Source organism: Cervus canadensis, chromosome 7, assembly GCF_019320065.1.
Source record: "Cervus canadensis isolate Bull #8, Minnesota chromosome 7, ASM1932006v1, whole genome shotgun sequence".
NCBI classification, from domain to species: Eukaryota; Metazoa; Chordata; class Mammalia; order Artiodactyla; family Cervidae; genus Cervus; species Cervus canadensis.
Window position 1 is genome coordinate 53,965,175 of NC_057392.1, and position 24,278 is coordinate 53,989,452.

Here is a 24,278-nt window from a genome sequence, read left to right on the forward strand (position 1 = left end):
CTCCAAATTTATTACTCATTCCACAATCCTCAGGTCAGAATGAATTTGATAAGAAGCTAATAAAGGTTAAATTTCAAAGTACCTCCCTTAATGGGTCCCTTCTGAGGCTTTAAGAGGGGCCCTAGCAAGGTATTCCCATGTCAATTTTTCTTGCTTCTTTTTTCCCCCTTAATTTTCAAAAATAAATTTTATTTAACTGAAATTGGTTAGGAGTACTGTTCCTTTCCATTCTGTCTCCCCCTTCATCACTCTTCCCCTCAAGTTGGGGGTCACATTTGTGAGATATGGTGAAATGGACGTTGAGGTAGGTTAGCATTCAGGTGGGGTTAAGTAGGTAGGAGGGATTCCCTCGTGGCTCAAACAGTGAAGAATCTGCTTGCAATGCAGGAGATCCGGGTTTGATCCCTGGGTCAGGAAGATACCCTGGAGAAGGGAATGGCAACCCACTCCAGTATTCTTGCCTGGAGAATTCCATGGACAGAGGAGCCTATCAGGCTATAGTCCATGGTGCCGCAAAAAGTCAGACATGACTGAGCAACTAACACAAAAATAGGTAGGATAAAATTACATGGTTCCCAGTCAATTTATGAAGAGTTCAGTTGCTCTTTATCTTGACTTAGGACTGGCCTTCACTTACATAACCAACTAACACCAAGGTTCAAAGGAAAGGCAAAACCAAAGTTCAGCTTCTATACTGAGCCAAAGTTCGGTATCTATGAAGATACAAATGTGCCCTCAAGTGTTTGGCACAGGAAACAAGAGGGCAGTGGAGAAGAACGGTGGTTAAGATGTAGAAGCCAGGGGGGACTCTATAAAAATTCTCCCAAATCTATCTCACATGGGAAATAAACCTGATAGACATTTTCCATCATCAGTAATGAATTATAAAGTTGAATGAAACTTTTCAAAACTATTAATAATAATTTTATAAAAATACACTTCAATAAATTGAAGGAAAACTGAGGTAGCTCTTCTCTTTATAGAAAATAGCTTTTAAAATGTATTATCATAGGAAGAGGTAGTCAAATAATATGTAATCTTAATGAGTACGAATGAAGTATTGTATAGGCATGTTAACTAACAAAGGTATTGTGCTATTTTCAGAATTTTTAATTTTTTGGAAATTTCAAGTTTATAATATCTATATTTTTAATTGAGATGCATTATGTCATTCAAAAATATATTCATTTTTGTACCTAATTTTGCATTTATAATATTATAGTCTCTTTATTTCTGAAAGGGACCTCTTTTGTCAGGTAAGCTGCATAAAACCTGCCTGTGTCTCCTGCCTGAGACACCTCTTTAATGAGTTTGCATTAATCACAGGATTGCCAAAAATAATAGGAAATATCCTAGGTGGGTTTTGTGGACCAGGAACCCATAATTATTGTACAATCATTCCAGCATAATGTTCATTGGAATTAAGCAGTATAGAATAGTGTTCAGAGTCATCTGCATTTAGTGTATGAGCAGTTCCCAACTCCAATTCACTGGGTCAGTTTCATTGCCAGTAACAGGTACAAGCCTTATACTGCTTCACTATTACTCATGAGCGTTATGTTTGTCTACACCTGTCTCCCAAGTAACCAAACCACTTAATCTCATTTCCTCTTACAAGATTCAATTCGTCTTCCAAATATGCACATTTGCAAAATATATTTGTTCAGTTCAGTCACTCAGTCGTGTCAGACTCTTTGCAACCCCATGGACTGCAGCACACCAGGCCTCCCTGTCTATCGCCAACTCCCAGAGTTTACCCAAACTCCTGTCCATTGAGTCGGTGATGCCATCCAGCCATCTCATCCTCTGTTGTCCCCTTCTACTGCCTTCAATCTTTCCCAGCATCAGGGTCTTTTCAAATGAGTCAGCTCTTTGTATCAGGTGGCCAAAGTATTGGAGTTTCAGCCTCAACATCAGTCCTTCCAATGAACACTCAGGACTGATCTCCTTTAGAATGGACTGGTTGGATCTCCATGCAGTCCAAGGGACTCTCAAGCATCTTCTCCAACACCACAGTTCAAAAGCATCAATTCTTCCACGTTCAACATTCTTTATAGTCCACCTCGACTACTGGAAAAACCATAGCCTTGACTAGATGGACCTTTTTTGGCAAAGTAATGTCTCTGCTTTTCAATATGCTGCTAGGTTGGTCATAACTTTCCTGCCAAGGAGTAAGTGTCTTTTAATTTCATGGCTGCAATCACCATCTGCAGAGATTTTGGAGCCCCCCAAAAATAAAATCAACCACTGTTTCCACTGTTTCCCCATCTGTTTGCCATGAAGTGATGAGACTGGATGCTATGATCTTAGTTTTCTGAATGTTGAGCTTTAAGCCAACTTTTTCACTCTCTTCTTTCACTTTCATCAAGAGGCTCTTTAGTTCTTCACTTTCTGCCGTAAGGGTGGTGTCATCTGCATATCTGAGGTTATTGATATTTCTCCCAGCAATCTTGATTCCAGCTTGTGCTTCATCCAGCCCAGCGTTTCTCATGATGTACTCTGCATGTAAGTTAAATAAGCAGGGTGACAATATACAGCCTTGACGTACTCCTTTTCCTATTTGGAACCAGTCTGTTGTTCCATGTCCAGTTCTAACTGTTGCTTCCTGACCTGCACACAGATTTCTCAAGAGGCAGGTCAGGTGGTCTGGTATTCCCGTCTCTTTCTGAATTTTCCACAGTTTATTGTGATCCACACAGTCAAAGGCTTTGGCATAGTCAATAAAGCAGAAATAGATGTTTTTCTGGAACTCTCTTGCTTTTTCGATGATCCGGAGGATGTTGGCAATTTGATCTCTCATTCCTCTGCCTCTTCTAAAATGAGCTTGACAGCTGGAAGTTCACGGTTCATGTATTGCCGAAGCCTGGCTTGGAGGATTTTGAGCATTACTTAACTAGCATGTAAGATGAGTGTAATCGTGTGGTAGATTTTTAGCATTCTTTGGCATTTTCTTTCTTTGAGATTGGAATGAAAACTGACCTTTTCCAGTCCTGTGGCCACTGCTGAGTTTTCCAAATTTGCTGACATATTGCATGCAACACTTTCACAGCATCATCTTTTAGGATTTGAAATAACTCAACTGGAATTCCATCACCTCCACTAGCTTTGTTCATAGTGATGCTTCCTAAGGCCCACTTGACTTAACATTCCACGATGTCTGGCTCTAGATGAGTGATCACACCATTGTGATTATCTGGGTCATGAAGATCATTTTTGTACAGTTCTTCTGTGTATTCTTGCCACCTCTTCTGAATATCTTCTGCTTCTATTAGGTCCATACCACTTCTGTCCTTTATTGAGACCATCTTTGCATGAAATGTATCTCTAATTTTCTTGAAGAGATCCCTAGTCTTTCCCATTCTATTGTTCTCCTGTACTTCTTTGCACTGATCACTGAGGAAGGTTTTCTTATCTCTCCTTGCTATTCTTTGGAACCCTGCATTCAAATAGGTATATGTTTCCTTTTCTTTTTTGCTTTTGCTTCCGCTTCCTTTCTTTTCACAGCTATTTGCAGGACCTCCTCAGACAGCCATTTTGCTTTTTTGCATTTCTTATTCTTGGGGATGGTCTTGATCCCTGTCTCCTGTACAATGTCACGAACCTCTGTCCATAGTTCATGGGGCTCTCTGCCTATCACATCTAGTCCCTTAAATCTATTTCTTACTTCCACTGTATAATCATAAAGGCTTTAATTTAGGTCATACCTGAATGGTCTAGTGGTTTTCCTACTTTCTTCAATTTATGTCTGAATTTGGCAATAAGGAGTTCATGATCAGCCATAGTCAGCTCCCTGTCTTGTTTTTTCTGACTGTATAGAGCTTCTCCATCTTTGACTGCAAAGAATATAGTCTGATTTCGGTGTTGGCCATCTGGTGATGTCCATGTGTAGAGTCTTCTCTTGTGTTGTTGGAAGAGGGTGTTTGCTATGACTAGTGTGTTCTCTTGGCAAAACTCTGTTAGCCTTTGCCCTGCTTCATTCCATACTCCAAGGCCAAATTTGCCTGTTACTCCAGGTGTTTCTTGACTTCCTACTTTTGCATTCCAGTTCCCTGTAATGAAAAGGACATCTTTTTTGGATGTTAGTTCTAAAATGTCTTGTAGGTCTTCATAGAACCGTTCAACTTCAGCTTCTTTAGCATTACTGGTTGGGGCATAGGCTTGGATTACCATGATATTGAATGGTTTGCCTTAGAAATGAACAGAGATCATTCTGTCGTTTTTGAGATTGCATCCAAGTACTGCATTTCAGACTCTTTTGTTGACTATGATGGCTACTCCATTTCTTCTAAGGGATTCTTGCCCACTGTAGTAGATATAATGGTCATCTGAGTTAAAATCACCCATTCCAGTCCATTTTAGTTCATTGATTCCTAAAATGTCAACGTTCACTTTTGCCATCTCCTGTTTGACCACTTCCAATTTGCCTTGATTCATGGACCTAACATTCTAGGTTCCTGTGCAATATTGCTCTTTACAGCATCGGACCTTGCTTCCATCACCAGTCATATCCACAACCGGGTGTTGGTTTTGCTTTGGCTCTATCCCTTCATTCTTTCTGGGGTTATTTCTCCACTGATCTCCAGTAGCATATTGGGCACCTACCCACCTGGGGAGTTCATCTTTCAGTGTCCTATCTTTTTGCCTTTTCATACTGCTCACAGGGTTCTCAAGGCAAGAATACTAAAGTGGTTTGCCATTCCTTTCTCCAGTGGACTACATTTTGTCAGAATTCTCCACCATGACCCGTCCATCTTTGGTGGCCCTACACGGCATGGATTAGTTTCATTGAGCTATACAATTTGTGGCCCATGTGATTAGATTAGTTAGTTTTCTGTGGTTGTGGTGTCAGTCTATCTGCCCTCTGATGCCTTCTGTCAGTGCCTACTGTCTTATTTGGTTTTCTCTTACCTTGGATGTCAGGTATATGACAGTGCAGCCTCTGCTCATTACTGTAGATATGGGGTATCTCCTCACAGCCACTGCTACTGACAGCAGCATATATCTGGGGGACAGGTTATTCTATCCTATTTTACAGAAGGAGAGGACTCAGTGACGGGATGAGTTATTACATTCAAATTACTTAATTCCATCTCTGATATGTCCAATACTTAGAGTTGCTGTGAAGAGCAAATAAAATGATGCAATAATACCTACAAAATATCCTTAGCCATACACTAACACATGAGTGCTTGATAAATGTTAATGTTAGTTGAGTCTTTACCTATGGATAAGCATTTGCCAACTTGGATTCATGAAGGAAATAGATGCCTAGAGCTGTTTCTACAATTCCTTGAAAGAAAATGTGATCACACACAGTACATAAGCTTCAAATTTCTCTGTTCCAAAATCAACCACAGATTTTGAACCTAAAGCAAGAAACTTAACCCATTACTCCATTGTCAACTTCCGTGGTTAGGGAATTTTACTGAGAAAGATTTGCAAGGTAATATGTCATCAGAAAACCTAACTTGACTGTCACATTCCCTCTATCCCAGTTGCATGACCTTGGTAAAATCATTCTATGTATTTCTATTTTGATTTATTTATCTGCAAAACAAAAATATTAATAACTTACAAGGCTGTGAGAAATCAGAAGATAATATATGGTAAATTTGGAGACATACAGACAATGAGTTATGATTTTTGCATCAGTAAAGTAAAATGGAGAATTGAAGCAAAGCAGCAGATGATTTGGTTCACATTCTTCCTTCCTCAAGTCCTGCCACTTCTTTCCTCAGAATCACTAAGTGCAGACAAGTGTAACACACTTAATATAATTCCAGGACAGGAATGTTTATAACCTGGATAAGAAGGAAGTAAATGCATATTTGACAAAAGGTGAAAAATAAGAGGTGCTGTAGAAATCTAGTGAAAACTTATTATGTAAGTAATATATGTTATCAATAGAAAAGTGAAAATAAACAAGTAGGGAGGAAAGAGAAGTGTGAAGGATAATATATGTGAGCTATGTTGAGTCTTTTCCTAGAAGGAAGTCAATAGATAATATCAGATATTGACAAATAAATATAGAGAAATAGAAACATTTTTCAAAGTTATGATGATTACTATCAGCAGAACCAGAAAGAAAGACTCTTAAAAGAACTTACCACTAACTTTCAACCACTAAGTTGAAAGAGAAGAGTTGGAAGCTTTTGGTTTCCCACACATCTTTTTTGTATTGTTTGATTTCATTTACTATTCATTTGATAAAATATAGGAGGAAAATTATTCAAAAAAGCATGTATTCTTTTTTATCTTTGGTGACATCATTATAAGTTAAAATATTTAATATTGTTATTATTAAGTTTTTCATTTTCAGCATTATTTGTCTTTATTCCTATAGCTTCATTATTCAATAGGATAGCCATCAGACACATGGGGCTGTATGAAATTAAATTCATTAAAATAAAATAAAAATCCATTTCCTAAGTCCCATGTGCTATATTCCATGACAAAAGCCTGCCTTGTTGGAGAGAATAGAGTTATGTGATTTTCCATTATTGCAGAAAGTTCTATATCCTCATACTCTAAGCAATTTCATCCACACGAGGTTTCAACTACTGCTTATACTGGGATGACAGCCTGATCTTTATCTCTAACCAAAGATCTTATCTCCTGAGCAGTGTGCCTTCACAAGTACCTGTTGACTGGACAGAAAAATTGTCCATGTCCCATGGCTCTCCATGCTCAATTTATCCAAATCTGAACATGCTGTATTTCTCAAGGAAGTCATTTTTACTTCGTACATTCCCCATTTCTCCTGGGAAAGTCTGAAAAATCACTAGAATCAGTTGGCTGGCCTCTACTGTTTGCAACTCACTCTCCCTGAAGCTGATGTCAGCTTGGGAGAGGTTCAGTTCATCTTTTCTTCCTGACACACTTCTTCTGGCCAGAGTATCTACCAGGTCACCGTGTTCTGCTGATTCTAGGTGTGGCCTACACTTCTGCTAAACAAGCTCCATTCTAAAACTCAAACTCCTGATGCTGCTCTGTGCTCTGGGTATCACCCAGTCTTCCTTATGATTTTTTTTTTTTTAATCCCAGTAAAATGCTATTCCTCAATTTCTGTAACTATGATACATTCTGAATGTTGCTATGTAGTTTTGATGTAACCACAACAAAGTCTGGGGAATAAAAAGACTTTTGGTAAAATCAAAATACTTTTTCTTTCTAAAGTCAGGGAGAAGGCCTAAGTTGGTCTGGTGCTCTGTAAAACCAGTCTTCAAAAAGGCAGTGGTTTCCTATAAGCTTAACAAGTGCTACTGACATGGATTGAAACCAAAATGCCTATGGGATCAGCGTCACAAAACACATTTACCAGTTACTTAGTATAGGTAAAGGTGTATGGTAGAGAAGAAATGTGGATAGCTTCAAGGAGTTTACAGTCGGGATTGCGGGGGAGAATATTTCAACAGTTATCTTAAATCTAAGTCAGGTTGAGGATTTGGTAAAATGACCATCTCAACATCTGATCCAATGTTCTAGTAGGCATCTTCTGTTTTTTTACTGCAGAGGTTAGAAAGCTGAACATTACAACTCTTAGATCCCTGAAATTCTGGATAAGATTAAGTTCTAATTTAATCCAGGTCTCCTACTGATAAGAACAGAATCTTGGCCAAGTTTCTTAGCCTCTTTGCATTTTACTTTCCTCATTTCAAAATAGAGGTTGTGACCTTAATATTATATTGAGAGATTTATTTAAGGATTCATTGATACAATGAATGTAAATTCGTTAGCATACTGAATGGTTCCATAAAGTAAAAGTGAAGTGAAGTCACTCAGTCGTGTCCGACTCTTTGCGACCCCGTGGACTGTAGCCCACCAGGCTTCTCCATCCATGGGATTCTCCAGGCAAGAATACTGGAGTGGGTTGTCAGTTCCTTCTCCAGGGGATCTTCCTGACCCAGGGATCGAACCCAGGTCTCCCGCATTGCAGGCAGACGTTTTAACCTCTGAGCCACCAGGGAAGAAATTCTTACAATTAATATTAAGTGGAAGACATGGAATGTCCCTTCCCAGGTCCTGCTTCAGAGTAAGTAAGGAGGAAAGGAGACAAAAAGTGTCACCTTCAGTTTGCTGATGCAGATCTAGCATATGCAATGAGGCTCTGAAGCCAGCAGTTCCAGCAAAAGCTTGTGATCATCGAATTGTTGCTAAGACGGTGTGATCCTGGTACCTACTGTTGTGAGAGCCACTATCTGATGGCCTAGTTTCTTGTGTATGGCAGAGATAATTCATCCTCGGGTGGGTCAATTTTGCAGTGTTGTTCTGAGAATAACTTCCAGTCCCAGCCTGGGGGTTGTGCCTCCAGCCTTTGTAACAACATCAACATCATAAATTCTTAATTCCTTATATTAAAACGCTTTGTGTTTAAAATGGTAAAATGGTTTATATTACGTGAAAATGAACCTAACCTGATATATGCAAAATGGAAGAAGGCATCATCCCTTCCACTACACTAGGAAGCTGTAGCGGCTTTGTGAAGTATGAGTGACAGGAATGGACCACATCCACACTCCAGATGTGTTTTCTCAGTTATAAAATGGAAAGTTGTCTTGAAGCAGAACATGGAAATGGAATTCCACCTATTCTGCTCGCCAGGAGGAAATTTCTTCACCATCGTCTTTTAAGACCACCGAGGAGTAGAGGCCACAATTGTCCCCTTCCAGATGATGCAGCAATCATGCAGAGCCATCTTAAATCAGACTCATTTTTACTTCCCTCTTGATCGTGGGGAATTCTCCTTGAAGCCATAGGTGTGGGTTGAGAGAGAGAAGAAAATGTAGTAGAAACAGGTACCATAGTTCTCTGAGCCACTTACTTACACAAATGCTTGCCCCTCTAAACCTACTTGAGCCTTGTCAGGTATATAACACCTTCAATTGATAACAGAGTGCTGTTGTCCTTGCCTGAATTTAAGACTTGGTGAGTCAGACCACACCCAGCTCATTACCTGCAGCATAGGCTGCATTGCAACTTGGTGGTGTATGGTCAAGTGCTCAGTCTCTCTTAGGGCCCAGTGGCAATCTGAAAGGAAAACTGCTATCTAAAAGAAAGAGTCATCTTCGCTTAACACCCTAAAGTCTATCCAGTGATCCATCTGGAGGGGCTGACCAAAGATTTCGTGCAGCATCTCTACCTGCCACAGATATTTTAAGGGCCATTGGATCTACTGGGGATGGAGCCCAAGAGACAAAGTAGCTTTCACAGCAGGCTGGACCAATTGCAAATTTCTTTTCTGTCCCCTACTCAAAAATGGCAACTTTTTTGATTACGTGGTCAAGTTCAAATCCCAGACTCAAACGAGGTGTATGTTGCCTGCAAAATCTGAAGATTTGAAGAAAGCAGGGAAAATCACTACGGCATTCAGGTAAGACCTAAATCAAACCCCTTACAATTATAGTGGAAGTGGCAAATAGATTCAAGGGATTAGAGCTAAAGACAACATGCCTGAAAAACTATGGACAGAGGCTCATAACATTGTACAGGAGCTGGTGATCAAAACCATCCCCAAGAAAAAGAAATGCAAAAAGGCAAAATGGTTGTCTGAGGAGGTCTTACAAATAGCTGAGAAAAGAAGAGAAGTGAAAGGCAAAGGAGAAAAGGAAAGATATACCCATCTGAATGCAGAGTTCCAAAGAATAGCAAGGGAAGTTAAGAAAGCTTTCCTAAGTGAACAATGCAAAGAAATAGAAGAAAACAATAGAATGGGAAAGACTAGAGATCTCTTCAGGAAAATTAGAGATACCAAGGGAACATTTCATGCAAAGATGGGCACGATAAAGAATAGAAACAGGATGGACCTAACAGAAGCAGAAGATATTAAGAAGAGGTGGCAAGAATACACAGAACCATACAAGAAAGATCTTAACAACCCAGATAATCATGATGGTATGATCACTCATCTAGAGTCAGACATCCTGGAATGTGAAATCAAATGGGCTTTAGGAAGCATCACTCCAAACAAAGTTAGTGGAGGTGATGGATTTCCAGCTGAGCTATTTCAAATCCTAAAAGATGAGGCTGTTAAAGTGCTGCACTCAATATGCCAGCAAATTTGAAAAACTCAGCAATGGCCACAGGACTGGAAAAGGTCAATTTTCATTCCAGTCCCAAAGAAGGGCAGTGCCAAAGAATGTTCAAACTGCTACACAATTGCACTCATTTCAAATGCTAGCAAAGCAATGCTCAAAATTCTCCAAGCTAGGCTTCAAGAATGTGAACTGAGAGATCCCAGATGTTCAAGTTGGATTTAGAAAAGGCAGAGGAACAAGAGATCAAGTTGCCAGCATCTGTTGGATCATAGAAAAAGCAAGAGAATTCCAGAGAAACATCTACTTCTGCCTCATTGATTATATCAAAGCCTTTGATTGTGTGGATCACAATAAACTATAGGAAATTCTTAAAGAGATGTGAAAACTAGACCACCCTACCTGCCTCCTGCAAAACCTGTATGCACTCAGAAGCAACAGTTAGAACTGTACATGGAACAACAGACTGCTTCAAAATTGGGAAAAGAGTACATCAAGGCTGTCACCCTGCTGATTTAATTTGCATGCAGAGTACATCATGTGAAATGCTGGGTTGGACAAAGCACAAACGGGAATCAAGATTGCCAGGAGAAATATCAATAACCTTAGATATGCAGATGATACCACCCTTATGGAAGAAAACAAAAAGGAACTAAAGAGCCTCTTGATGATGGTGAGAGGAAAGTGAAAAACTTGGCTTAAAACTCAACATTCAAAAAACTAAGATTTTGGCATCCGGTCCCATCACTTCATGGAAAATAGATGGGGAAACAGTGGAAACAGTGAGAGACTTTATTTTCTTGGGCTCCAAAATCACTGGAGATGGTGACTGCAGCCATGAAATTAAAAGATTCTTGCTCCTTGGAAGAAAAGCTGTGACAAACCTAGACAGTGTATTAAAAAGCAGAGACATTACTTTGCCAACAAAGGTCCATCTAGTCAAGGCTATGGTTTTTCCAGTAGCCATGTATGGATGTGAGAGTTGGACTATAAAGAAAGCTGAGTGCTGAAGAATTGATGTTTTTGAACTGTGGTGTTGGAGAAGACTCTTGAGAGTCCCTTGGACTGCAAGGAGATCAAAGCAGTCAATCCTAAGGGAAATCAATCCTGAATATTCATTGGAAGGACTGATGCTGAAAAATGAAGCTCCAATACTTTGGCCACCTGACATGAAGAGCCGACTCAACTGGCAAAGACCCTGATGCTGGGAAAGATTGAAGGCAGGAGGAGAAGGGGATGACAGAGGATGAGATGGCTGGATGGCATCACCAGCTCAATGGACTTGAGCTTGGGCAATCTCTGGGAGATGGTGAAGGACAGGGAAGCCTGGCATGCTTCAGTTCATGGGGTTGCAAAGAGTTGGACATGACTAAGCCATTTTTATTGATTAATAAGAGTGCAGAAATTTGCCTTTTGCTTTTAGGAGGTGTATCTTGACATATTTGAGACCACTGATACCACAGAAAGATCACCAGTATGACTTTTGATGATATATGACTTAGAATTTGGACAGATATTTCCATATATGTGTCACATAAGTCTTGGGATAGTTGCTACTTCCTATTCACCTGGTTGTATCAACACATGATACCATCAGGAAAACATACCAATGTGATATCTCATAGAACAGAGAGGTGATCAAGTTTCCTGGTTACTAGAATATGACAAAGGTTTAGAAGGTTGATGTGCATTGCTGAGTATATTGCTTGTCCTAAGACCTGAAAGTAAACTGCCCCTGATGAATTTTCATATCAAGTAAAAGAAAAAAAAATTCCAGATCCACAACTGCATACCATGTTCCAGGACATTTATTGTTTCATTCAAGCAAAAAACAGCCACAACAAAAACAATAAAAATCACATGGATCAACAATTGTAGTCAGAGTCAGCACCTGATTAAATGTACAATAATCCATTCTCATTCTGCATTATTTTTAAACTTATAACCAATTTCAGCTTCCAGCAAATAAGTTAAAAAGTGTTATTCATGAGAAGATGCAATATGCCCTAATTTTGCCAATTTATACCAGCAGAAAGCTGGAGAACATGTATGAGGCCTGATTTGAAACCTATTAGATCTAGGTGGCAGCAATATAATTGAGAGTAAACTAAATGTGTTTATTAGAATACTCCAAAATAAGATTCTGAATGTTTTTGAGTCACTAAAAATGGTTCCAATAGGGGAAAACCCGGAGAGCAAAACAGACACGCTACCTGAATTAGAAGGACCTGTGGTGTAAAGGTGGGGCCAAGGATGAACAGGCAATTTCCTGCCACCTGCTCAGGGAGGCCCTCACTTGAGGCTGCACCCAGCAGGACCAGCAGAGACACTGGTGCCTACTGGAGCGTGGGAACCCAGACCAGTACTGCCCCTCGTACAACAAGGGCCTCGGCTGGGTACTCCAGTCCCAGCTGCACTTGGAGAAGAGAGCAGATTCATCTGAGTGTATCACTGCTCCCATGCAAGGGGGCTCTTACTGACTTGGTTTAAAGAAGCTGATTCTTCCAAGCTGCAATTCAACACCACCAGCTGAAGACACCACAATGGAGAAACTGTCCTTCAAGATGCTTCTGGGAAAGGAAAGATGCTGTGTTGTTTTAGCAGATGGATTCTACAAGTGGCAGCAATGTCAGGGAACACCCAGAGGCAGCCCTACTTCTTCTTATTCCCCCAAATCAAAACAGAAAAGTCAGAGAGAGTGAGTGCTGTAGACAGCTGTGAGGACTAGAAGGAAGTCTGGGACAATTGGAGGACGCGAACAATGGCCAGGATCTTCGACTGCTGGGCGCCTCCAGAGGGAAGAGACAGCCTGTGGTTCCAACACCATTATCACAGGAGATTCCTTCAAAGGTCTAAATGGCATCCCCTAACACAATGCCTGCCACGTTAGATGGACAGGAGGCAGTCTCGAAGTGACTGGACTTTGGTAAGCATTTGGGTTCTTTGGTAAGCTCATGGAAGTTCTGAAGTTAACTCTCTCTCCAGAGAACACTACCATCCGCCGTGGTGAATAACTCCTGAAAGTACACTCCTGAGTGTCTGCTTCCTGTCGACTTACTGCTCAAAAAGGAGCTCAAGGCAAGTGACAGAAGCCAGAAGATGCTACAGTGGCTGGCCACAAAGTCACCCAAGAAGGAAGACCCTGAAACACCCCAAAAGGCGGAGTCAGATGTGCCCCAGGTGTCCAGGCACTTCCTGCAAAAGAGTCTCTTCCCCTCCAAGGGAGGCTTCTGGAGTGATGGCTGAAGTGGGAGGAGGAGGAGGCTTTTGGCAAGCAGCCTCAGACCCGGTAGCACAGCACTTCCAGAGACCAAGGCCACGGTGTGGAGCGCAGAACACCATCGCGATAACAGGTTCCAGCATTGTGTGTGTGAGTCGGGGCAGGGGGATATTGCTTGGGAAACAAAGTGTTAGTTAACACTTCTGGCTTCTCCAGGGAAGGGCTGTCCTGACTGGGACCAAGAATCCCTAGTTGGGTGTGTGGGCAGCCAGGAAGAGGAAGGGCACCACCATCAATTCATGGTGGGAGGGGAGGGGGCTCTTGTGCCCACAGCCCTCTCCTGGTAGGACTGATGGACCTTCCCTCAGAGCCGGACCCCACTGACCTCAGCCTGACTTGACCTGACCTGGTGGTGCTAGCAGAGGCTGTTTTCTGCTCAGCCTTTGGACTCTTTTAGTCTTTTGGAATTAAGTTCTTAAAACATATTTTTCCCTTGAATAAACTATACTTGATAAACTTTCTACATTTCAGAAAATGCTGCTGGTGGAAGGAATTCCAGATCTCAGTTTTTTTCTGGCATCAGACCTAGGGAGCGATTGTGTCATTAATGCGGGGCACTGGAGTTTTCTGTGGAAAAAACTGCATTTTTGGAAACAATAAAAAGGCTTGGTTGGGGGGAGGGGAATGGCTCCAATTTGCTTGGGTAATTGACTAAAAGATGGATCTAAAGGACACATATACTGAATGAATTTGAAATTCAAGAGGAAGGCACCCCAACGCTTAGAGAGACTGTGATGGTCATGTGAATTTATGTAAGAGTTTCTCAGCTATACTCTGACTACACCCCCTCAGAAGCTTCAAAGACATGTCCTTCACCAAGGCCAAGAGAAACACATTTGTGAGGGAAAACCCAATATTCTCTTTTTTTTAACTTTTCTTTTTTTTTTTGATGTGGACCATTTTTAAAGGATTGAATTGGTTGCAATATTGCTTCTATTTTATGTTTTGGTTTTGGCTCCAAGGCATTTGGGATCTTAGCTCCCCAAACAGTGATTGAATCCACATCTCCTGCATTGGAAGGTAAAGGTGAAGTCTTACCCACTGGACTGCCAGGAAGTCCCAGAAACCCAACATTCTTAAACAGCTTCATTAAGGCTATTCTCTATAGGCTAAAAATAGCAGTGGGACCAATTGCCATTAAGCTGGGTAATCTGCGTTCAGTGAGAATAATAGTATCATGATGAAACAGACCAGAGCCTTATGGCCCACTCCCCCTTGTCCTCTAGCTGCCTTTTGTCTGTAGAAAAGTTTTAGCCAAAAAGATTAAGTTTAATCAAAGAAGTGAGAAAAAGCAGAAGCAAAGGGGAAAAAGTCAAACAGGACAAAATAATAATAGTTTAGTCATTAAAGAAAGTCAAGGACTTTTAGTTCCTCCTGAAGGGCGATAGATAATTCTGAACCATATCCTGTGAGCCATTTTTTAGATACGGAAACCCCAAACAAGTGGAAGAAGTTCACTATATCATGACCAGACTGTAGCCATGACATAAGCTGCCACAATTCTGAGAAATGGCCTCAAAGAAATAGGAACAAACCAACCCTGGAATTGAAAACTAATTATACTTTCAACAGTCAAGATGATGCTAATCAGACTACCTCATGACCAATTTTGAGATGACTGTCAAAGCTAGTTGTAATAGCCTCCATCTGCCTATACATCCTTGTATCTCTCCTTTAAAGGTCTTGCCCACTGATTGACAGTGCGGGGAGTTGGTATTTGGACATGAGTCCACCCACAACAGCCCTTTGCCATTGCTAGCCTCCAAACTAAAGCAAACTTTGCTTTTCACAAACCTTGCCTCTTTATTGACTTTAGAGTGGTGAGCACCTGGCCCCACTTCTGGTAACAATGTGTTGGTAAATGCTGATTCAGGTCAGAATTCTGTTTACTCTTGCTTGTAGAGACCAAATAAAATTTGACTGGACTGCCTATCTTTTTTTCTTGCTTTAAGGACAAAATCATCAGCTAACCAGTGCCAAAGATCTCTATGGATCAAACCATTCTGATTATGGCTTTGACTCAGCTTCCCATCATGGTAGCCATTCCCACTTATCCTCTAGACTGAAGACAGGAAAAAAAAAAAAATCTCACTTAAAAATAATGTTTGTTTCCAGGTACTATAAAAAAAATTAGTTTTACACTAACTCAGGATAAAATGCTAAACAGGTACTATGGAAAAAATGAACAAACAAACTTAAAAGTCAAAAGAGAAAACCGGTGATTTCTAGGAGCTAATCTAGGTTCATTACTAATAATCCATACAAAAGTGGCCTCATTTGTCCCTGAAATGAGATTATTAAATGAGAAAAAAAGTTATATATATTATATATATTTGATCATAAACTTCATGTGAATAAATAGTATAATAAAGAATACCTGGATTTCATTGATAAACAGTACATTGGCAAATGGAGAACATTCTAACTTTTATTGGTCAACCTATATTTGAACTGCCATGTCAGTGTTGAATGTAATATTTTGTTTGCTTACTATTTTTATTTTTTATATTTATTACTTATTTACTTAGCGGCATCAGCTCTTAGCTGCAGCACATGGGATCTTTGTTTTATTTCTTTTTTATTGAAGGATAATTGCTTTACAATGTTGTATTGGCTTCTGCCATATATCAACATGAATCAGCCATAGGTATACATACGTCTGCTCCCTCTTGAAACTTCCTCTCACCTCATACCCTATTCCACCCCTCTAGGTTGTCACAGGGCACCAGGTTAAGTTCCCTGTGTCATATAGCAACTCCCCATTAGCTATCTATTTTTCGTATGGTAATGTATATATTTCAATGCTACTCTTGGGACACACAGGGTCTTTGTTGCATCACGTGGAATCTTTTGATTCCATGCAGGCTCAGTTGTTATGGCATGCAGTCTTAGTTACCCTGTGGTTTGTGGGATCTTAGTTCCCCAACCAGGGATTGAACCCAAGACCCCTCCATTGTCAGGCAGATTCTTAACCACTGGACCATCAGGAAAGTCCCAAAATACAATATCTCAAAACAAATGTTAACCAAAAATAATTGTTTACAAACAAGAGAGGAATTCAATAAGGGCTCTGGATAATCCAACAAATGAAAAACAGTTGTGGCAACTAGAGGGTTTTGTGTCAAAAAGAAAAAGTAAAACTACTTTGTTGGGACAGCACCAGTTAGCTGCCTTTATTTGAAGTGTTGCCATATGAAATAGGAAACTGATTTACTTGGGATAACTTCAAAGGAAGATCAAGGACCAAATAGGTAAATTTCCAGAGGGGAAGATTTGTATATAATACATAGAAAAATCTTCAACTCAATACAGTCACTTGGCAGTAAAATGTGCTGCTGTGGGAAGCAATGGACTTTCTGTCTGGCAACGCCTTTGCATAAGCTGAGTCTGCATCTGCTGTGTGTTTCAGTTGAGTACATTCCTGCAATAGGTAGGAAACTAGATGACCTTTAGGTCCCTTCTAATCTCAGCTTCAATAATTCCATAAAGAGTGAGCAGGGAATCTAAAAGGAAGGAAAAGCAGTTTCTGAGATGCATGGGGTAGTCATTGTGGACAGGGTGAGACAAGGTGGTGATTCAGATAAATTGATCTCAACATATTCTCTATCCATAATGTAGCATCATGATTTCTCATATCTACTTGAAACATGAGAGTTAATTAATTGGACATTTTGTTTTCTCACCTCAAATTAGGATACATCTGCTTAGAGGACAACTGTGATACACTGATTTAGATGATATGTATTTCCCTGGGTATGGGGATATGTGGAAAGAGCAGTGGCTAGGAGCAGGAAAATGGAAGTTTTAGAGTTTAATCCCAGGATTGCTCCAAATTCACCATCTGCTTTCTGAGCAATTTCTTGCAAATTCCATTTAGCTTCACTGAAAAGGAGATTTGTGAGATGTTTACTAAGAACTTTTAAAAACTGAGTGTAAGATAGCTCTTCAGATACAAGATCTAGGCTCAGAAGCAACCTGATGACTTCGCCTCTCATATTTCACATGGCAGGCCTGAAATGAAATAGAGCTAACTTTTTTTTTTTTTTTTGTCTTGACTTTTGAGGCTAAAGGGAGAATTTTGGAGAAGATATCATAACTCATCCCTGTGACTATAGAATTATCTGAAGAAGTGGCTACATTGGAGTGGAGTAAGGTAAGAATTGATCAAATCTCAGTCACTCCTGAGGCCTTAAACTGAGTTTTTTGTTAGCGTCTGAGGATGCAATGTCTGCAGAGAATCAGGAGGCCTGGCCCCCCACCTGCCTTCACAGCACGTTGTGGGAGGTGCAGACCAAAGGTGAGTTTACACATCAGTGACTAAAGTTTCCTGCCACTAAGCATAAGAAGTCACTCATGAGCAGCGTCCCTAAACCACAGCTACAGGATGTGGGCACAAGCCCTTGTATAATTGTTGGCCAAGAGCCAATGAGCATTCATCCCTGTGCAAATACTTGGGCTTTTTTGTTGTTGTTAACCTTTGAAAACCACAGGCATTAGCCTCTCTCTTTCTTCCCCTTTGGCACAAGTCATCTTCTCTTCTCCACCTTGGTCTCTTGTGTGTAAAGAATTTCTGGGGGAGCTTTTAAGCCTGAATTTAATACGTTTGCCCTCCCCTCTCTTGCCCCACAAAATGCCAGGCAGAGGTAAAGCTGCCTTACAAAATATCTGCTGGCTTCCGCAGCTTTGTTTGGGCTTTTTAATCAGATAGGACATCAGAGAGCTCCATGAGTGACCTTAGCCTTTTAAGAAAATACAAGTAATTTCTGGAAATTCCCCCTAAACAACGGTGACCTATTGTTTTCTCATGTCAGAATTAACTCAGAAGGTATGAGACACTGATTTAGATGACATACCTTTTTCTGGGAATGGAGATATGCAGAAGAACAGTGGGGCTGGAATAGGAGATTGAAAGCTTTAGAGTTTAATTCCATATTGCCATAAAGTCACCATCTGTTTTTGAGCAATTTATTTCCAATTTCTAGGCTTTTGCTTCGTGTTCTGTGAACTGAAAGCATTGGATTAGATGGTTTTTATGCTTCCTTAACCCCAGGGCTCTATGAATTGGCTTCCTTAGTAATGCTGAAGCAAAGGGACAATGAGAGGAGGGCTCAAAGCAAAAGATCCTCATAAATTGGCTTCTCTTTTCTACCTTAGAGGATGGCCAAGGGTCAGCCTCCAAAAAAGCCCACTGGAAGCCCAGGTGTGGTGATTCTTGGCAGTTTCTCTCTTTTTGTACGTGTTAAAGAATGCACCAGTTTTGCTTCTATAACCCCAGTTCCCCATACTCAGGTATGGAAACAAGTTGAGTTTACTCCAGCATGGGAATTTTATTTTTAAATAAAAGAGATGGCAGATCACTTTTACTTAAAAGAGACAGAAGGAGAAATTTCTAACCATCAAAACTGCCCAAGATATATCAGAAGACTATGAGCAATCTGTCAATTGTTCAAATAGTTTCTGAATCTCCATTCAGATTTATTGGAGAATTTTTAGTGGAATTTCTTGAATGGATAAAGAACAGATAGAGAAGATGGCCAACCATGACATTTTTATGATGATATGCTTTATACTTAATGCCCCTTGTATCTAATCTTATTCCTATGTTGCCCCTTTGGGAAACTTTACTGGTATAGTTCAGATAATAGCCTGAAGGAAAAGCCCAGGGATACATATAGGTCTCTTGGTTTGTGGGTTGTGGCTGGTTGTCCAGCTTATGGACAAGAAACCCAACTGTCCCCTGGGAATACCACATGGCAAATGGTAAAGAGATAGTAAGTTCATGCATGTGTGCGTGCTAAGTCACTTCAGCAGTGTCTGATTCTTATGACTCTTTGGACTGTAGTCTACCAGGGTCCTCTGTCCATGGGATTCTCCAGGCAAGAATACTGGACTGGATTGCCATGCCCTCCTCCAGGCGATCTTCCCCACCCAGAGATCGAACCCACATGTCCTATGTCTCCTGCATTGACAGGTGTGTTCTTCACCATTAGTGCCACGTAGGGAGCCCCAGCAGGCCCATAGTGACTGGAAAAACAATTCCCAGAAGAACTGAATTTAGTTCCCTTGGATGTTGTCTGAGGTTCTGCACCAAAGTGGCATTGCTCTACAGGCAGATACTCAATGATTTTTATTTAATAAAATAATTTGACTTCATTTCATTGAATCCTTCCAAGATCTTTATGAAGTAGGCAAAAGAGATAGCATCATCTCCATTTTACAGGTGAGGAAATTAAACCTTAGGAAAATTAAGGTAATTTTCCAGGGTCTCACATGACTGATTCAACTCTTTCCAGAGAAAAAAGGGTGTTTTACCTAACGACTGGGGCTTCCCTGGTGGCCCAGATGGTAAAGAATCTGCCTGCAATACAGGAGACATTGGTTTGATCCTTGGATTGGAAAGATTCCCTGGAGAAGGGAATGGCTACCCACTCCAGTATTCTTGACTGGAGAATTCCATGGACAGAGGAGCCTGGCAGGCTACAGTCCAGAGAGTTACAGAGTCAGATGTGACTGAGCAACTAACACTACTTAATGATTAACAACAATTATTTAAAGAATTATAAGGTCTCTGGTTTTAAAAGATTTTATCAATCATCTCTTTAGCAATCCCTTTCACAATATTCACTCTAGTCCCTCCTAGGACATGTCAAAGAGCAATGCTTCCATCCTTGGGCATTTTTAAGTATAAGAAGTTCTTTCTTATCTTAAACTGCCATCCAAATCCCTGAATCCTCTTATCCTCTGGTCATAATCCTGCTTCCTAGGTCCCACTTATCAGTTTCTAGAATATCCCACAAGATGGTCTGTATGAAATATGAAGACAGTTCTCATTTCATCTCTGAGATCACTCTTCTCACACTAAACAGCTTTGGTACCCTATTGTTATAGACTGGACCTCAGGGTTAAGAGACATCACCCTGCTCTCATCTTTTCTGATTTGCACTATACCCTTTCAAAGGTCATTTGGGAACAGTCCAACTTAGAAAATTCAAAGGGAATGAATGTGCAGAAAGAAGTCAATTGTCAGACTGATCCTTAAATGGTAAATAAAGAGAATGTGCTGGACCTTTCATAGACTCTGCCAACAAATGCCACTATCTTGAGGCAAATGGGGATTTTCTGGCAGCACTGTTAGTAATAACTTGCCAATTGTGCCTGCTTCAGAACCACTGCCAGAGCAATCCAACGACTTTTCATTCCACTACTGTTGACAGGACAGCTAAGGATTTCAACATTTCCTTTTACAGTCTGAATAGAAGTTTCCTGCCTTGGGGACTGTAACAATATTTGCCATCATGAGGGGAAAAAAAAAATGTGGGTCCTAGGAAGTGGAAAGAGAGGGAGAGACATACTAATGGAAGTAAACAAAGATAAAGACAAAATCAAACGAGAGTTATTCAAGGTTTGGATTTTGAATGTCTCCATCAAATTGATGTTTGTGAAACATCAGAGGATGAATCGTTGAAATTGAGGAAGTAAGCAGGTTGAAGAAAAGACTTTAAAGTTAGACTTCACATAAACATCCTCTCCCCCAAAAAAGCTGGAATTTTTAGATTGAATACCAGCCAAGGTGTCTCAACTTTGGGTCTTAGGACAGACAAAAAGCTGATTATGTTAATAATAATGTTTATAGAGTTCAGCATTAAAAGTCTTTTTTTGAAAATAATTTAAAAATACAATAAAATTGAAAAAAAAGTTTAGAGATGAAAACAGATGAGATAATTTCCTGAGTTGTTTACAATTAGACATAAGTCAAGAAGAGACAAAGAGGAAATACAAGAGAAAAGAAAATGTAAACAGAATGAATTACAACAGTGTTTTTGATAAACATGCTTCTTATCCCCTCTAGAATCCATAGACATTCCACAGAGGGCACTTGTAAGACCCAAAAGACAGGAGGTCAGTGGCATTCCCATCTCTGTCTCAACCACAGTGGTCTTACTTCTGCCTGTTTTACATATTGGGTATCTGAAACAGATTCATTAGAAGGAAAGATCTGTTATTGAAAAATAAAACATATGAACAAGCAATCAAAAAAGAAAAAAAAAACAGCAAAAAGGAAATGAGTCACTGAAACTTCTTGATCAGGGAATTATATGATCAAATTGTGCTTTTGGAATCTGGCAACAAATGCAAAATGAATTAGAAGACGCTCAGCCTTGGAAATGATACCAACTAAAAGGTTATAGCAATTATCCACCTAAACCGAATTTAAAATGTGATCTAATAATAAAAAGGAGAGAATAAAAAGGAGAAGTATATGAAAAATTTTGAAACAATAAACTTTAGTTTGACATCTGGGTGTTGGGCTTAATACTAAATATGGTCTGTTTGTGCCATCCCCCTAAATTTATATGTTGAAATCCCAATGTGATGCTAAGAGTTGGGGCCTTAGCTTATAAGAGCAGAGCCCACATGAATGAGATTCTGTTGTTGATGTTCATTTGCTTAGCCATGTTCAACTCTTAAACCCCATGAACTGCAGCACACCAGGCTCCCCTGTCCTTCACTATTTCCTAGAGTTTGCTCAGATTCATGTCCATTGAGTCAGTGACGATATCTAACCATCACATCCTCTGCCGACCCCGTCTCCTTTTGCCTTCAACCTTTCCCAGCATCAGGATTATTGCCCTTATAAAAGAAGCACAAGAGAACTCTCTTGCCTCTTTGGCTAAAAGGATATAGCAAGAAATCTGAACCCCAGGAGAGGGCCCACACCTGACCAGGTTGGTGCACTAATCTCAGAATTCCAACCTTCAGAACTATAAGAAATAAATTTATGTTGTTTATTAGCCACTCAGTCTACAGTATATTTGTTATAGCAACTCAGACAGACTAAAAGAGATATAATATGGAATGTATTTGGCAAGAAGATTAAAGACATCAAAATTAATAACTGTGACTATTAAAATCTCATAGAGAAATCCAAAATTTTGAAGAAGCTGAATATAAGTGGCTACTGATATACATGATCAGCAGACAGCAATGCAAAATTGAAGTCCCAGGGATGGGACTATGGCTTTGGAAGTCATCCTCATAAAAATGAAATTGAAATAATACAGATTGAGATCCCAGTGAGAGAGAAGATCAGGATCCAAGGGCTGAAAATAAAGACCCAGAACATGCCCACATTTGGAGGACTGAGAAACAAGAACCCAGAGGGTCTGCCCTGAGTTTATGATCAGGTATTTACTCGATAATGTTATTCAATATACTTAGGTGAATTTATTTTCTGATTTTAAGAAATTTCATAAAAGATCTGAAGTGTGCATTTATCAGTCTAATCAAGCTTTTTGATCTCCTAAGATACTAAATATTTAAAATCATGTGATACTATTTAAAAGTAGCTGATTGTTTCAGTCTAAAAATATGGTGAGCTGAAACAGAATCTTCAATAATGATGTAGCTATGGATGATGTATTTATCCACTGAAAGGAGTGTCAAAAACCAATACTCCCCCGAGCAAGGGAATAGCCAAGTTTGTTTCGGTTTCCAATGAATGACATTAGCCCGGTGTAGGTCTCAATCAAAATGGGTTCAGCAAGCACCGTCAATCCCTCTCCTCTTCCAGATCCAGTGGAATTCTTATGGGTGTTCTGGATAGCTGGAACAAGCTTTGACGTGAACCCAGACAACTGAAGAGGAAAAGAAGACACAGAATTAGTGAGTGCAAAGTAGGTCCAGAGACACGCCCGCCCCAGCCAGTCCTCACAAAAGTTGACTACTCTCCTGGAACTGCACTTATTCTTACTACTTAAACAGAAATCATTTCTTGGAATTGTTAATATTGCTTCCGTTAGTCTTTTAATAGATTGATCTGTTAATAAATTTTGTACATAATAAAATTAACTGCTGCATCTTATTTATTTTTCATTATTGATAACTTGTACAACATTAAGAAGTCAGTTTAACAAATATTTGCTGATAGTCTAGTTTGGATCAGACACCTGTCATGTACTACTGAAGATTCAGACAAGTGAGATATAGCCTCTGCCCTCACAGCGTGTGAGCGCCAAATCACTTCAGTTGTGTCTGACTCTTTGTGACCCTGTGGAATGTAGCCCTCCAGGCTTCTCTGTCCATGGGATTCTCCAGGCAAGAATACTGGAATAGGTTGCCATGCCCTCCTCCAGGAGATCTTCTTGACCCAGGGATCGAAACTGTGATTCTCACATCTCCTACATTGGCAGGTGGGTTCTTTCTTTTTTGCCACTTTATCTATTTTTTAATTGAAGAATAATTGCTTTATAGAATTTTGCTGTTTTCTATCAAACATCAACAAGAATCAGCCATATGGGTACAACCATTGCTGATCTCTCCCAAACCCCCCTCTCATTCCCCGCCCCCCATCCCACCCTTCTAGACAGTCACAGAGCCCCTACTTGAGTCCCCTGAGTCATGCAGCAAATTCCTATTGCCTGTCTATTTCACATATGGTAATGTAAGTTTCCATGTTACTCTTTCCATGCATCTCACCCTCTCTCCCCTTCTCCCCCAGGCCCATAAGTCTGTTCTCTCGGTCTGTTTCTCCACTGTTGCTCTGCAAATAAATTAATCAGCATCCTCTTTCTAGATTCCACATATATGGTCAGTATATGATATTTATATTTCTCTTTCTGACTTACTTTACTCTGTATAAGAGGTTCTAGGTTTGTACACCTCATTGGAACGACTCACACGTGTTCCTTTTTGTGGCTGAATAGCATTCCATTGTATATATGTACCACAGATTATTTATCCATTCATCTGTTGATGGATAGGTGAATGTACTTATATGCAGAGTACATCATGAGAAACACTGAGCTGGATGAAGCACAAGCTGGAATCAAGATTGCTGGGAGAAATATCAATAGCCTCAGATATGCCAATGATACCACCCTTATGGCAGAAAGCAAAGAAGAACTAAAGAGCCTCTTGATGAAAGTGAAAGAGGAGAGTGAAAAAGTTGGCTTAAAGCTCAACATTCA

At 40.1% G+C, this 24,278-nt stretch overlaps 1 protein-coding gene and 1 pseudogene across 2 annotated transcripts in view; one reads left to right on the forward strand and one right to left on the reverse strand.

Moving 5' to 3' along the window:
- The first annotated feature begins 292 nt into the window (after nucleotides 1-292).
- Nucleotides 293-22,309, forward strand: LOC122444744 (annotated as a pseudogene).
- Nucleotides 18,614-24,278, reverse strand: part of TPRG1 (tumor protein p63 regulated 1) — a 170,018-nt gene continuing 164,353 nt past the window's right edge. For both annotated transcript variants that reach the window (XM_043473438.1, XM_043473439.1), the window contains one exon: nucleotides 18,614-22,946. In XM_043473438.1, coding sequence (XP_043329373.1) covers nucleotides 22,752-22,946 — 195 coding nt within the window. In that variant the 3' untranslated portion in view covers nucleotides 18,614-22,751. The remainder of the gene's footprint in view (nucleotides 22,947-24,278) is intronic.